Raw genomic sequence first — 16,750 nt, 5'->3', positions numbered from 1 at the left:
TGAAGATCCAACTCAGGAAAATCTGAATATAGAAGTTAATATTAACTTGGAACTCCAAGAATGGCTCCAAAGGGAAGAAATGATATGGAGACAAAAGTCTAGAACCAAGTTTCTTGCTGCAGCTAATTTGAATACCAAATTCTTTCATCTCACAACTATTATTAGAAGAAGAAGAAATGCAATTGATTTTCTAAAAAACCAGTAAAGCATTTGGGTTTCAGGAAGAGAAGAAATTGGAAAATGCTTCGAAGGATTCTTTACAAACCTTTTTACTTCTTCTAAGCCCTCAATTCCCAACAACCTAGAGAATCTCATAACTCCAAGCCTTTCTGATGAGGATATAGAGATGCTATCTAAAATTCATTCGCCAGAGGAGATTAAGGAAGTTGTCTTTAGTATTGGGTCAAATAAAGCTCCAGGGCCCGATGGGATGTCAACACATTTCTTTAAGTGTTATTGGAATATAATTGAGGGTGAAGTTATTGAAGCCATCACTATCTTTTTCCAAAGGGGGTACATGTTGAAGGAAATAAACCACTCCTTTATAGTTCTTATACCTAAATGGAGTAATGCTGCAACAGTCTCTCAATATAGGCCTATAAGTTTGTGCAATATCCTATATAGGATCATCTCTAAATTGCTGGCTAATAGGCTAAAGCAGATTCTCCCCAAATTGATTTCACCTTGGCAAACATCATTTGTTCCAAGCTGAAAAATTCAAGAGAACACGGCTCTGGCTCAAGAAATCCTTCATGACCTGAGAAAGAAAAGAGGTAAGAAAGGTTGGATAGGGCTGAAGATAGACATGAAAAAGGCCTATGATAGGCTGGAATGGAGCTTTTTAGAGAAAGTTCTTCGGGCCTTTGGTTTTACAAGCATCTGGATACAGTGGGTTATGCAATGTGTAACTACAACTTCTTTCTCAATTTTAATCAATGGCAGTCCACTCAACTTTTTCAAGCCTAATAGAGGAGTAAGGCAAGGAGACCCCTTATCTCCCTTCCTATTTGTCCTAGTAACAGAAGTTCTGGCTAGCTTATTGAGAGGGAAGTTTCAAATAACAAAATCATTGGCTATAAATAGCACCAGATCTGATGCCTATCACCCACCTTTAATTTGCAGATGACTTGTTCCTATTTGCTCAAGCAAATGAGGAAAATATAGAGAGCATTAAAACTTGTCTTGAAACTTTTGCTGGATGGTCAAGGTAGAAAGTTAACCTATTAAAGTCAGTGATCATTTTTAGCAAGAATGTGCAACAAAGCGTAAGAACTTGCCTAGCAAACTCAATGGGAATAAAATCCTCAAATAGGAAAGAAAAATACATAGGCATCTCAATGGCCTCAAGTAGAGATAGAAAGATTGCAACTGAAGAAATTATTGATAAAGTGAAACAAAGACTTCAAGGGTGGAAGATGAAAACTTTATCACAAGTAGGCAGAACCACTCTAATTATATCAGTGGCCTCCTCCCTCCTGTCTTATCAAGCTTCATCTCTACTCTTCCCTAAACAAGTTTGTTCTAAGCTTGATGTCGTGAATAGAAATTTCTGGTGGGGTTTCAAAGATGAAAATAAGCTGGGATGTTGTCTAAAAAGCTAGGATTCTATATGCATTCCATAAGTGTTAGGGGGTTAGGTATAAAAAAAAAATGAAGACATGAACAAAGCTCTAGTGGCAAAGGTGACTTGTGAAATATCAAGTAGTGCTGACAAACTATGGGTCTAGATTTTTAAAATGAAATATGTAAAGCATAGAAACTTTATGAAAATGCCCTCACCTAAAGGGGCATCATGGGCTGCCCAAAGCAACTTTGAATTCAGAATGTAGTAAAGAAAGGGATGTGCCACAAGATAGGGAATGGCTTGAATACTTGGATTTGGGAAGACCCCTGAATTCCAAATGAGACAAATCTAATCCCTCAAAGAAGAAATGGAGCTAGTCTTGAAGCTTATCTGGTGGTGGAGTTGATTGATCAAGATACTAGACAATGGGATAGAGGAAAGCTTCATGAGTTATTTGAGCCAAATACAATAACCAAGATTCTGGCCATCCACCTTACCCAATTGTCACAATAAGAACAAGTGTTTTAGTGCCTTAACCTTGCAGTTGAATTCACTGTAAGGACAGCATATAATGCCTTAAGGGTTATCAATTATCCATCTCACCCTTTGTTGCAAAGTAAAGATTGGAAAGAGTTGTGGAAGCTAAAAATTCATCAATAGATTGTTATTTATGCCTTAAGAGTTATCAATTCTCTTTATCTTCGATAGATTGTTATTTATGCAATAATGCCATTGAGTCTTTGGAGCATATTTTTCTGCAATGTGATTGGGTTGCCTAAATTTGGTTTGCAGGTCCTTGGCCATTAAATATGAGCCATATGCACAATGTGTCTATAGCAGATTGGGTGAAGATGATAATCAACCCAAAGCATGACCTGGGTTTAGAGGGAGAAGAAGCTAAAGATTTCCAATTATATACAGCAATTTTATGTGATCAAATTTGTATGACAAGGAACAAAGCTAGATTGGAAGGAATCAAAACAAGCCCGGAAAAGGTGGCAAGGCAGGTGAATAAATCATATGAATAGCACAAGAATGCGTGGAGAAATCAATGAACAAAACCTCCAAAAGACTCATCCTGGACTCCCCCACCTTTAAATTGGATAAGACTAAATTTTGATGTAACAATTAGGGAAGATAAATCTTCAGTGGCAGTGGTGGCAAGAGACCAAAGAGGAAATTTACTTGTAGCATGGACAAAGCAATTGGATCAGACAAAGCCTTTGTCAAGAGAAGCCAAAGCAGCTTGGTTAGCTATCAAAAAGGCGGCTGATGAAGGATTCAGGAGAATTATCCTTGAAGGAGATGCACTAAATGTCATTAAGCCATTGAAGAACAAAGCAGTTGTCCCTCACTAGAGAATTAAAGCAGTTCTAGAGGATATTTTGTTTCTAGTCAAATCTTTTGATAATGTATTATTTTCTTTTATATGTAGGGACATCAATGTTACTGCCCACCTTCTAGCCCAATGGGCTGCTCTTTTGAATTGAAGTGTGCCAATTCTCATCTCTAACTTGTCATCGATGTTAGCTAAGGTTTTAGATAGAGATGGTTACAGACTCTCCCTAGATTGTATATCTTTTATTTCTTCTTATAAATAAAGTATTTATTCAACCAAAAAAAAAAAAAAGTAGTGTGGAACTCTAAAAACCAATGAAGGGGCTGGCCCGAGGGGAATCTATTGGGTTTAAAAAAAATCAGTTTTTGAAGTGGCCCATATTCTATCGTAAATGGGCCTCTGAATGCTTGGTTCTACCTAATAATTTTTTGTTTATTAAAGCTCTGTTAATTTATCCCAAAATAAAAGTGAACCAAAAAATAAAAAATCTTTGTGAAGCTCACTAATTTTTTTTTTTTTTAATAGACATGCATATATTGGCTGATTTTCTTTATTTGCTTTTGGAGCATTGGTGTTTCATATATATATATATACATACTTTAAAAAAAAAAAAAAAACCGTGGTTCTTGGGCAAGATATCTTGGCTGATAAATGATAATGATATAAAAGTCAAACAAGTAGAAATTTTTATTTTTATTTTTATTTTTTAGATAATAATTTGGGCATAAAGTCATATATAATTTTTTTTTTGGGTTAGTAATAATATTAAACTATTGAACGAAACCTCTGAAGTCTCAACAAATTAATACAGTTTAAAAAGATATTTTTTTTTTTAAGCCCAATCTATATCATAAGCACGTGGAGGTTTTAAAATCAGCTCATCATTTTTTTTGTGGCAAAATTCTATGGCATTGTTGATGCTCGTTTTGGAAGCCCAGAAGCCCAACAATATGGGCAGAGTAGAGTTGATGGATTAATAGAAAAAATCATTAAGCTCGAATGGCAGGAACAATGGATTATAAGCCTATAAAGTAAATAAATGGGCCTTGAGGAAAGCAAATGAGCCTAAAGGAGCCCAAAGAGAGAAGTAGTAAACCTATTGGCATTATGAGATGTAGAAAAGTGAGAATAGGCCACAACAAGCCCGAGGTAATGAAGCAAGAAAGTAAGGGGTTAGTGGAAAGCCTATGAGCCCCAAGGATGAAGATTAAGATAATTGGGCCAGGGAAGCCCAAAAAAGTCAGTAAAAGCCCATGGGAATGCATAGTTAGAAAATGGGCCAAGTATACCCAAGGAAAGCAAATGGGCCAAGGATGCTCAAGAAGAAAGAAATAGGACAAAGGAGACCACGAGCAATGTAATGGGTTAAGAAAGCCCAAAGTAGTATGAGTATAAATCCAATGACCACATTAAGTCATTGAGAAAAGAATAGGCAGCAGGCCCAAAGAGCCCCAGCAAGCACGGGTCAAATAACACCATGGCAGGAATGGCAGGCTAGTATGGTAGGAATGGCAACAAGACTACGAAAGGAGCAAAGAATGGGCTAAAAGGGGAAAAACCCACGATCAAGCAAGGCCTAGCCCTTGAAAGGATCAAGTCAATAAAGAATGAAAGATCAGAAAACAGTTCACACCATAAGAGGTTAAGGATGAGCTGCAAAATACATAGATGAGCCTTCAGACCATGGCAAATGCATGAGCAGCAGATAAGCTTTCAACGTACACGGGAAGTGGAGCATGCGTAAGGCCCAAACACTACCAGCCTGTACCTAGCCAATACAGGAGTGGTGGGTCATGGGCTAAAGGTAAGAGAGGGTATGGTTTGGCGGTGGGGAGAAGGGAAAACCTATTCTGGGGTTCTCGCTCATATTCTTTTGGGGGTGATATCCTACTGGGATAACATAACAACCAAAAGAAGGCAAGATGAGTTGGAACCACTAGGTGCATGCCATGAGGGATAGTAAAAAGGAATGCCACGATGAGCAAGCAAACAAAATAGCTTTATTTGTTTGGTAATGGGGAGTGGCATAGCCAACACAGGTAAGTGGTGGTGGCTGGACAACTAACAAACCAGTGGGTGGTCGGGAGGAACACCCTAAACAAAACAAAAGTGGTTAGAGGCTAAAATGGTAAAAAACAGTCACGGCAAGCAATATATAAAAGGTCCTTATTGTGGACAGTAACACAACCAAAACCAGAGCAACCTCTAGAGGAGGATCACTGCACCACCCTCACCATAATACCACATTAGTAAGCATTAAGAATGAAAGAAAGGAGCGGGGAAAGAATCAAAGTAACAAAAAATAGAGAGAAAAGAGAAAGAAAAGAAATAAAAAGTGTAGAACGGCAGACATGCACTAATAGACCAATCCCTTCTCTCTTACTAAAAGCCTACCCTCTATTAAGGATGAAGAACCTATTTAGGCACAACCCCATCCAGGCCCATTCCCTTAAAGTGGATAATCTCTACGGCAGGATTACCCTGTGAAGTTATCCACGTTGAGAAAGTGGTTCCCTCTTTGGCCTTAGCCCGTAACAAAATTAAACACGACAAACTGATCTTTACTTCTTTGATTTTACCATTTGTTGCTATCGTTTCTTCTCTTGTCTTTGCAATTTCACCTATAACGTGCTCTTTCCACCTGTTTTAATTAAGAATATCTTACTTATTTTGTCTAACAGTAACATATTTTCGTTATCATTGTTTTATTACATTTATCTGCCATAACTCTTTTGTAGCAACTTCGCCTACCATGGGCATGTGACTAAAGTTTCGGCAAACGGGGCATAGTTTGTGCGCAAGCCGGACCAAGGTAAGTTGCAATTAGACCGGTCCCAACTCTCCTATCCAGAACACTCAAGTCCAATGCAGCAGGAGGCAGTCCAGCCCAAAATCACAAAAGGCCCGCCACAAGTATCTATATTTTTCTTTAGGGAATAGTATCCATTATGATTATAATTATATATTTTTAAGTGTTTTTAATCATTATCATTAATACTTCATGAATATAAATAAAACCCTAAGATTTAAATATTTAAAATAAATTAATTTAATTGACACAGACGAAATCCTCAGCTCATGGTATTCAATTTAGGATTGTTTCCGTTAAAAATATTGGGACGTGCCAGTTAATCTAAAGGTCAAAGTTAGTTCATAGTACATACTATTTCACTCCATTTTTTTCCAACGAAAAACCTTATGTACGTGAAGTAGTCTTCCGCATTTTTTTGTGTTAGATAGTATCAAAAAAATGGATTCAGATCCTCTAGATTTTTAGGGTATCCTATTAATGGATTTCCTTAATCCTAACCATTCTTTTATGATTTAATGGTCTGGATTTTACCATGTCAACATTCTACTAACAGTAATCTTAAAATAATAAAATAATATTGCAAACAAAACAATTAAGATTATTGTTAGTGGAATGCTAACATGGCAAAATCCAGACCATTAAATCATAAGAGAGTGGTTAAAATTTAAGGAAATTTATTTGGTAGAGTACCCTAAGAAATCTAGAAGATCTGAATTCAAAAAAAATAAGTCAAATAAAAATTATCTCATAATTTTCCTTATTTAGCTTAGAATGAGATCTAGAGTTGTTTTCCATTAAAATTTTATGAAAGACAACTCTATTTCACGTGAAACTAAATGAGAAAAATAATTCTATCTCATGGGAAGTTAAATATGAAAAGTTAAAAGACAATTTTTCAACTCATTCTAGATAATATTTTTTGGAAAATGATTCATTTTTCAAAAAATATTGCCCAAACCCAAAAAATATTGTCGAAACTTTACTTATATTGCACAAGCCCAACAAATCTAATTTTTTGAGATACGCAAATAATGGTGGAGGGGAGGGAGAAATTGAGACGGGGTTCTAATAAATAATTAAAGACATGAGCATCACAAAGGTTATAATTATTATTACTTAAACCACAACAAAATGAGTCCAAATCTTCTGTCTCACACTTTCTGTTCTACTATATACTTCACAAATAAAAACATGCCACATGTCCTTCTAATTTATTAAATGCTAAATTTATGTCTTCTATTATTTCAATTACCTAAATATGATAGGTTATTTATTTATTTATTTTAGGAAATTGAAATAATAGAAAGCATAAATTTAGCATTTAATAAATTAGATGGACATGTGGCATGTTTTTATTTGTGGAGTATATAGTGGAACAGGAAGTGTGAGACAGAAGATTTGGACTCCAACAAAATGTCAAAATCTAATCAAACTTTGTAGTTAAACTTTGTCAAAAAAAAAAAAAAAGTTTAGCTTCCTAGATATTAAATTTCTCTAAATTTTATCTGTGTTGACCATATAATCCATTGTTTCATCACTAATCATAATTGAATAATTAATACAATACCTCGACTTTAGAGATATTATAGAAAAACTGAAGTATCATAGAAGATTAATACAATACTTAAACTTTAGAGATATCATAGAAAAACTGAGGAAATATCATAGAAAATTAATACAATACTTTCTTTTCTTTTTTTTTGAGAAAGAAAATTAATACAATACTTGACTTTAGAGATATCATGGAAAAACTGAAGTATCATAGAAAAGATCTAGAAGTATCACATAAAAACATAATTTATTTCAATAAAAAAAAAAATTTATTAACCGAAAACGTGGGCAGTTTTATTTATTTATTATTTTTTTTTTTTTGAGGGTGTGGGCAGTTTTATTTGAATGACCCAAATCAATTATTCAAAGGCTAAGTGCAGTTCTATAAACTTTTTCACAATTCTTTTTTAAAAAAAGTCTTTTCTACAGTTTTATCATAACTTTATTATATAATAACTTATGAGTGATGAAATTATGAATTCAAATAAATTTGCTATTTTATTTTCACTATTCATGAGTCGCCGCAAAGCAAAATTGTAGCAAAATTTACGGTAATAACTTCTCTTATTCAAATAAGGAAAAAGTATTGACCACTTTTTACGGATCTACTGTCTCTGTCGAGTCTGTCCTATCTAATAATAGGGCAATAATTAAAATCAAAGAGGCAAAAAGTTGGCATTGACTGCAATAAGAAACATAATTATATCTCCAACGATGTCGTTTCAAGCATTCCATAAAAAGCGGACCCATTCTCCAGTTCACATACCATAAAAAGACAAAACCTCTGTAGTTTATAATCTGACAAAGTTACAAAAGCCATTGTGCCGATTATCAGTGATTTTGTGTAACCTTTAACAGTTTCTCAATAGTTTCATTCATGGCTAAGATAGCTCAAGTTTCTGTGCTCAAGCTAGCTTTTTTTGTCACTCTTTCTAGTTTTGTATCTCTTTCTCTAGCTCAACAAACACTAAGCCGTCACTGCTTGGAGAACCCACCAACTCCTAACTCAACCTATGGAGCTGGGTTGGTGAAAGACATTGGAGGCCTCAAAGCCTATGTTAGTGGCCATAATCGTTCCAGGCTGGCAATCCTGCTCGTTTCTGATGTTTATGGTAATAACTAATGACATATACTCTTTTAAAAATATTTTGCGTCCGGTATGTTATGGTGTTTGGGTTTTTAGTTTCACGGTTGAGCTGTTTTCTGATCTGGGTTTGTATCCAGGATTGTAGTTATGGTGTTTTACTTTCATATTTTAGCACTTTTCAGATCTGGGTTACACTCAACATGTGCTTTTGAGTTTTTCCATGCTTACTTTATTGGAACATGCTCATTCTTTTAACAAAGAAGAAGATTTTCTTTTCTGAATTCTTTATTCAATTAAAGTATGACAAAAAATAATTGAAGTTGGAATGTAATATTTCCTTAATTATGGGTTAAATTAAAATTCAACCAAAGTAAAGAAGCTTGTTGCTAATGTCCTTCATACCAGGCTTTAAGATTTTAAGGATTTCTTTTTTCTTACAACAAGAGGTGGAAGAGGATTTGAGAAAGAACAATAATAAGTTCACTAAAACCGTAAAACACAAAGCTCTTGACAATTTTAAGAAGAGACGACTTTGGAGTACATGTGTTTGTGAAATTTGATCATCTATCTAGTATCTATTGATTAACCAATCAGTACTTTCTAGAAGATATCTTGTGTTAGATCTAATCCCCTATCTCAACGTTGGAAATTTAGTACTTATATCTTGTACTTTATAGAACATATCTTGTGTTAGATCTAGTATCTATTGATTAAGCAATCAGTAACTTGAAGTACATGTGTTTGTGGAATTTAAGATTGAGTTCCCATATATATTTCCATTACTTTGCATTTGGTTCTATTTATATTTCTTTTGTTATTATTTTTTTTTCTCCTTGTGTTATAATTTGCCCTGTTTTTTTTTTTTTCTTTTTTTACAGGATATGAAGCACCACATTTAAGGTATGTACACTTTTCAACCCCTAATGCGATTTTTAAAAAATTCATAGATATAACATGAAATGAAACCTTAGTATGCAATCCTGGATTCCCGCCAAGTCATATCTGTTCTATATTTAGATCAAATGGTTTCTATTTGTCTGCCTACTTTGACCAAAAGAGAGCAATATGTTAACGCAATTTGAATAGTAGTTGTCAACAAATTTAAATATGGGGTGGAAAAAAATCAGAGATAATGTGGAACTATCTATTTTGACTTTTGAGCCTCATATTTAGTCTTTAGCCCGAGCTTAAGCAGAAGGGCCAGGACCATGATGAATAGGAATATGCTGGCGACTTTACAAATTACTTTGACTTGTTATATCATAAAGATTGATAACTTCTACAGTCTACACAGGAAAAAAGTGGTGTTCAGATGCACGTTCTCTTTGTTTTCAACTTTGGATGTGGTCCTATATAGCTTCAATGGTACATTTGGGCCTTACAAACCACATCCTTTCAAGTTTCAACCTCATAAATTAGTATGCCCCATATTCACACTCGAGAAATTGAGTCTCTGTAAAAGGGAGGATGCGTGTATGACTCTCTCTTTGAAAGAGTTGGTGCATGAGTCTTGACGAAAGCCTACCTTCAACCTTTGGCTAGATAACCCTCATATGCAAATATAAGTAAATTTAACCATTTGCCTTAAAATTTGTGTTTTCTGTGTTCATCAATGAGCATTTGAAAAAGGGTAACAAAAAGAAGGTCATGTTTGAACGGACATGCTCTATATAGCTTGTTTGATCTAGTAGATAACCTATGATACATGTGAATCCAAAGTTTGCCTTGCTGTTTGTGTTGTGGTTGGAAAAATGCACACACACACATATATATGTGTGTATAAAAACCATCAAGATTTTAATAGTATAGTAACCAGTATCATGCTCAGATTAACAAAGTCAAGTGATCTTTGATCTTGTTAAGGCCTATATCAGCAATCTGACTGCTTGGAGAGTAAAATTTTAAACTAGAAATAGCAAACCTGCATATAAATGAAAATTACTCATGCTCTAACAAGGAGATAATGTCATATCACTGCTGATATGATTATCCTTTACCTAGAGTAGCTTTATACTTTTGTTGGTATATTTTAATAAAAATAATATATTAATTAAATTAATTTTGTTTTTACAAAATTTACGTTGGAATATTATACCATATTTTCTCGAAGATTTGTTACAAAAAATGTTTATATCCCATTATCTAGTTTCTCAACAACAAAAAAAGCATTAGCTTTCTAATTTAATTGCCATTATGCTATGATTATAACTCATATGTATTCTATGTCTTATAAAGGTGAATTATCACTATTGAGAATTTGAGATATCTATCTAAAGAGTGAGATATTTGCGGCTCAGCCAAGTCATAACCGGTGATATCTATCTTTCATCTATCATATTGTTATAAATCTTTTCCTCAAAAAAAAATAAATATATATATATATATTATATTATAAATCTATCTACATACAATAAATGATTATTCATTTTATAAATCTTTTCCTCAAAAAAAAAAAATATATATATATATATTATATTATAAATCTATCTACATACAATAAATGATTATTCATTTGAATGACTAAGATGATAAGCGACAAATTACATATTATTTGTTGTTAGGTTGCTCAATTATTGTGATTTATTGCATTATTTATTATATTTTTCTTCTATCGAAACCAACAATATTAAGGTGTTTGGCACCACTGCGGAAGAGTATCGAAGAACTCAACCATTGCAATGGGTTCACTAACACGCCACCCCTTTCATTAGCGTTCTAGAGAATTAGCCCAAATTCTTACACTGTGGCGCAAAATGCTTAACATTGTTGGTTTCATGGTAAAAAAATTAAAAATAATTCAATAAATCACAATAATTTAGCAAGCTCTCGCCTATCATCTTAATCATTCAAATGAATAATAATTTATCATATGTAGATAGATTTATAATAATATGATATAAATAGGATAGATATCACAGGTATATATATATGGCTTGATTATATCTTGTTATAATCTAGATTCTAGATAGATATGCTAATAGTAGTAAGACATCTTTTATATAGACATATAATACATATGAGTTATAATCATAATATAACGATGACAAACAAATTAAAAATATAGTGAAAATATAGTGGGGGAATTAATGGGACATAATTTTTTTTCTAACCACTCTTTGAGTAAAGGTATAATATTACATAGTAACTTTTGTAACAACAAAATTAATATAATTAATTTATTATTTTTATTAAAATACATCAACAATTTCTATATTCTTCTCTTTATATCCCAAATTAAATATTTTCCTTTGGTTTGCAAAATTTCCTAGATTCATTTGGTGCATTAAGTAATGTAGTTACATAAAATAATATGTCAATGAAAACTAAATTGTGCTGATACGCAGCTCATGACAATTGTAGCATCGTGAAGAACATGCTCCAAACCCCAGTACTTTAATTACACTGCTTGATTATGTTACTTACTGTGATAAATTCTCTGTTGTTGTTGTGTACGTATATTCATTAATTGCTCTCTAATAATAATCTTAGGCCTAACTTATAGAAACAATAAGGAATAGTAGATTTTACCCTCATGAAAGGTGTGAACATATTTCACATACATAAAACTGTCTACATTTTGCTTCAAGACTAATGCCTAGTTCTTTTGACTGTCACTTAAAAGGGATATCGCTGATAAGGTTGCTCGAGCTGGATTCTATGCTGTGGTTCCTGACTTCTTTTTTGGAGATCCCTACGTGGTGAACTCTTCCAGGACAATACCGGAGTGGTTAAAAATTCATGGAACAGTTTGTGCCCAACTCTTCTCAAATAAAGTTGAACATAATATATTATCTGTTTTATCATGAACTTCAGTTTAAACAGTCATCATATATAGTTAAAAATATTTCTTTGCCATTTTCTTACCTACAAATCCTGATTTGTATACAATATTTGCTTTCAAATTAAACTAATTTTGTTGCCATCGTATTCTTCCTAACTGTCTGATTCAGGACAAAGGATTTGAAGATGCTAAAAAAGTAATTGCAGCTCTGAGAAAAGAAGGCATACATGCAGTTGGGGCAGCAGGGTTTTGCTGGGGAGGTGAGATATCCATTCATCTTTTCTAAATAGTATTTTTTATCTTCTAACCTTTTTTTGGCTTGGCTTATCGAGTTAGCTTATTGATAAGGGAAGCTTTCTAAAGTAGCTTGGCTAAAATCTTAGTTTCTTGAATTCTTTTGTCAGGCAAGGTGATTGTGCAGATAGCAAACACTGACTTCACTAAAGCTACAGTGTTGTTACACCCTTCATGGGTCACTCTGGATGATATTAAGGGTATGATTATTAATACAAATCTAAAAATTATGTAGGTGTAAACCCAGACATCTTGCAATGTAACATGAAATGCTACTAGAAAATAAGGATAAGCCCTGAACATGCGTATACTAAATATCAACAGAGGGACTTCAAGATAATAGGAAGGATAAGTGCTTTACTTCTATTGTCTAATGTGAATATTGGACTTGTGTAAGTATACACAAAACACACACATAGAGGTGAAAATTTGCCTGTTTTTGGGCCTAATTCATCTGATACAAAATAGCTGTAGGAGAGCTGCTTCAATTTCTAGTGAAAGATCATCGATTAATTGGGCTTTCCTATTTACTTCAATAACATTTATTGACACAAATGCTGAAGAATTCTTCTTTTTCAGCTGTCAAGGTTCCAATTTCCATATTGGCTGCTGAGTTAGACAATGGCACTCCACCTGAACTCCTCAAACAGTTTGAGGAGGCTCTAACAGCAAATAAGGTAAGGATCTCCAAATTTCAGATAATCTAATAAGTTCATGCTACTTGACTACTAGCCTTGGAAGTGAGTCATGTGACAATTAGTTTTGGAGAAAAATATAAATGACATCTCATCAACAACCGTCATGTAAGAGTTTTGCAACAAGAATTTCGATTATATTGTGAAAATATTTATTAAGTAGGTTCCCAAAATCGACTTTCAGTCTCCAATTAATTCTTCCATTCTGCAGGTTAACAACTTCATCAAGATATTTCCTAAGGTTAAGCATGGATGGACAGTCAGGTACAATGAGACTGATATACCAACTGTGAAGGCTGCCAATGAAGCCCATAAAGACTTGTTGGATTGGTTGAGCAAGTATCTCAGGAAACATTGATGTTCCAAGCAATCAAAATACTAGAATCCTATCTGTAGCCCAGAATTTGTTAAAATAAACTGTATGATACTTAAAAATTATTTTTGGGGCCAAGATAAATTCGAACAAGCTGTTTGTATGTTTCAAGAAATGAATAAAAATTTATTTGAGTGTCTTTCATTTAAGTATACAATATTTCTGAATGGGAGGTATATGACATCAAAACATGCTTTCTTTATAGCATATTAAAAAAGTTTACCATCCATATCTCTATATTTGATTTATCCCCCAAATTTTGTGCCATTGAGGACGTAGAAGGTGTAATTTGCAACAGCAGAATCAATCAATTCTCCTATTATATTCACCAAATTTTGTGCAATTGTGGTAACTCCGCGCTTAAAGAATTGATGTGTAACACACACTCTCTATCTCTCTCTCTCTCTCTCTCTCTCCCCCTCCCCCCTCCCCCCCCCCCCCCCCCCCCCCCCCCCAACCTTCTAAAGCAAATTTGTCACTCACAAAGATTAGATTTGCTCACCTACATTCCAAAAACTAAACCTGAAAATTCCAAAACAATGCATAAATCTTTTTGAAGATGTGTGGCTCACAATCAAACTATTTGTAGATGTGTCCTAAATATAACAATATTCCAAAATAATGTATCAGTGCCCTAGACACCAGACAAATGTTGTATCCGTTTAGAAAAGCTCAAAAAGTATTATAGATTTTCTTTTTCTTTTTTTAGAATTGGAAAAAAACATAATTTTACTGATGAAAAATGTGGGCATTTTTATTTAAATGATCCAAATAAATTATTTAAATAAGGAAAAAGATTTAAGGTGTATTTGGATACCGCTTATTTTGCTGAAACTAAAAAATTAATACTGAAAGTAGTAAATAAATGTAAAAGTTATTTGAAATAGTACATTGGAGCTCATAAATAGTGCCAAAAAGTGCAATGAAACCCATAAATAGTAGCAAAAATAAGCTAAATAGTAAAATAATTTTAATTTTTCATCCGCATCCAACACACACTTAACCACGTTTTTTTTTTTTTTTTTTGATCTATTGTCTCTGTCCTATTTTACAACAAAGTAAAATCAATGTGTAAATATTGTTGGTGCTGAAATCTTGGCTTTAAGTTACAATTTAAATTTACAAAATACACATTATGTGTAACACATCTTCTTCTTCTTTTTTTCTTTTTTCTTTTTTCTTTTTTCTGGGTGAAAGGGAACTTAAATTATATTAAACAGATAAGTAGTACAAAGTCCAGATAAGAAATACCCCAAACCTCAGTCAATAATTCGTACAAAATATAGAAATGAGGATATATACATTTGGAACAAAATATAGAAATTGAGGATATATACAAAAACAAAACAGAACTGTCACCAGAAGAAAGTCAATCCTTAGCCAAAATGTGTGTAACACATCTGTGTGAACTAAACATAGCCCAAAATCAAATTCAAAGAACCAAAAATGCTGGCGTTGACTGCAATAGGAAGCATAATAATATTTCCAACGATGCCAATTCAAGCATTCCATAACAGGCTGACCATGACTAGCAACCATGCATTATCCAGTTCACGTACTATAAAAAGATAAAACCTTTGTAATCTGACACATGCGGTTACAAAAGCCATTGTGCCATTGTCAGTTTCGTACCTACTGTCATTCATGGCTAAGGTAGCTCCAGTTTCTGTGCTCGGGCTAGCCTTTTTTGTCACTCTTTCCAGCTTTGTATTTCTTTCTCTTGGGCAAGAAAAACTAGGCCGTCATTGCTCGGAGAACCCACCAACTCTTAACCCAAACTATGGATTTGGATTTGTGAAAGACATTGGAGGCCTCAAAGCCTATGTTAGCGGTCTTTCAAAGCGGGGAATCCTACTCGTTTCTGATATTTATGGTGATAACTAATAACTAATGACATACTCTTTACCATATTTAGCTTCCAGTATGTTATGGTGTTGGTGTTTTAGGTTCATAGCTGTATTCTGATCTGAGTTTATATCTGAGACTGGATCGTAGTATTGGTTATTGGGTTATATTAACGGGTGTTTTTAGAACAATTATTAATAAACTATATTAAAAAACTTTTAATGTCACATTCATGAGAATATAAAAAGCTATTGAAAAAATTAATTATTTTATTATTTTTTCATAATGTATTTCTAAAAATAATTTCTAAATCAATACATTTAAAGCATCTGTTAACATTTTTTTTATTTTTTTATTTTAGTTTCATATTTCAGCATTTTTCAGATTTGGGTATTTGTCAACTTCTGGTTTTGAGGTATTCCATGCTTACTTTTTTGGAAGTTATTCATTCTTTTAACAAATAAGAAAATTTTATTTTTTCTAAAATTTGACAAAAAATTATTGAAATTTGAAATGTAATATTTTCTAGGAAGAAAAATTTGTCCTTATCAAGTTGTTCATCCTTATCTAGAAACACGTACAAATACGAGTACATAACACCAAAAAATAAAAAAAAATAAAAAAGAGTAAAAAATAAGAATAAATACTACACTTGAAGTATTCTAGCTTCCTAGAATATTTTTTAGTAATCTATGTCCTCTCAAATTTAAATTCCCTTAATTACCAGCTAAATTTAAATTGAATCAAAATAAAGATGCTTGATGCTAATGTCCCATGTACTAGGCTTTAAGAAGGATTTTTTTCCCCCTTTACAACAGGTGGGAGAAGAGAATTCCAACTTAATTAGGTTCTATATTCATGGATAGATCCATGACAAAAGTCACTAAAAAGTAAAAACACCAAGCTCTTGACAATTTTAAGAAAAGTGTGGTTGTGATTTTTGATCACCTATATAATATCTATTGATTAACCATCATGAAAATTGTGATTAGTAATTTTTAGAACATATCTTGTGTTAGATATAATTTTCTTTTCAGGCTCTCTCTCTCTCTCAGAGGGGAGGGATAATTTTGACATTAATTGTATCATAATTGAGTACCCAAATTTATTTCATCATCTTGTTTTTGGTTTTGTTTATATTTCTTTTGGTATTATTTTTCTCCTAACACAATTTTGCCCTTTTTACAGGATATGAGGCGCCACATTTGAGGTGTTTCCACTTCTCAACTTTACCTCTAATGTGATTTTTAAAGAACTTCGTAGATATAACATGAAATGAAATTTTTTTATATTATTATTATAGAAGAACATGAGTATGCAGTCCTGGACCACCTGCTTGTCCTAACCGTTCTGTAATTAGATAAAATGGGTGCTATTTGTTTGCAATTTGACAAAAAAATGAAAGCAAT

At 33.1% G+C, this 16,750-nt stretch overlaps 1 protein-coding gene across 1 annotated transcript; it reads left to right on the top strand.

The window, feature by feature from the left end:
• Window positions 1-8,025: 8,025 nt before the first annotated feature.
• LOC112008383 (endo-1,3;1,4-beta-D-glucanase) lies at window positions 8,026-13,645 on the top strand. Its single transcript, XM_024040716.2, has 7 exons — window positions 8,026-8,378; window positions 9,232-9,253; window positions 11,976-12,099; window positions 12,304-12,394; window positions 12,539-12,628; window positions 13,008-13,105; window positions 13,335-13,645. Exons 1-7 carry the CDS (start codon window positions 8,144-8,146, stop codon window positions 13,479-13,481), a joined length of 807 nt encoding a protein of 268 aa, XP_023896484.1. The 5' UTR covers window positions 8,026-8,143; the 3' UTR covers window positions 13,482-13,645.
• The last annotated feature ends 3,105 nt before the right edge of the window (window positions 13,646-16,750 follow it).

This window comes from Quercus suber, unplaced genomic scaffold (genome assembly GCF_002906115.3).
Source record: "Quercus suber isolate HL8 unplaced genomic scaffold, Cork oak 2.0 scaffold_390, whole genome shotgun sequence".
NCBI classification, from domain to species: domain Eukaryota; kingdom Viridiplantae; phylum Streptophyta; class Magnoliopsida; order Fagales; family Fagaceae; genus Quercus; species Quercus suber.
The sequence above is the reverse complement of the archived record's forward strand: the minus strand, read 5'-3'. Positions and strand labels throughout refer to the sequence as shown.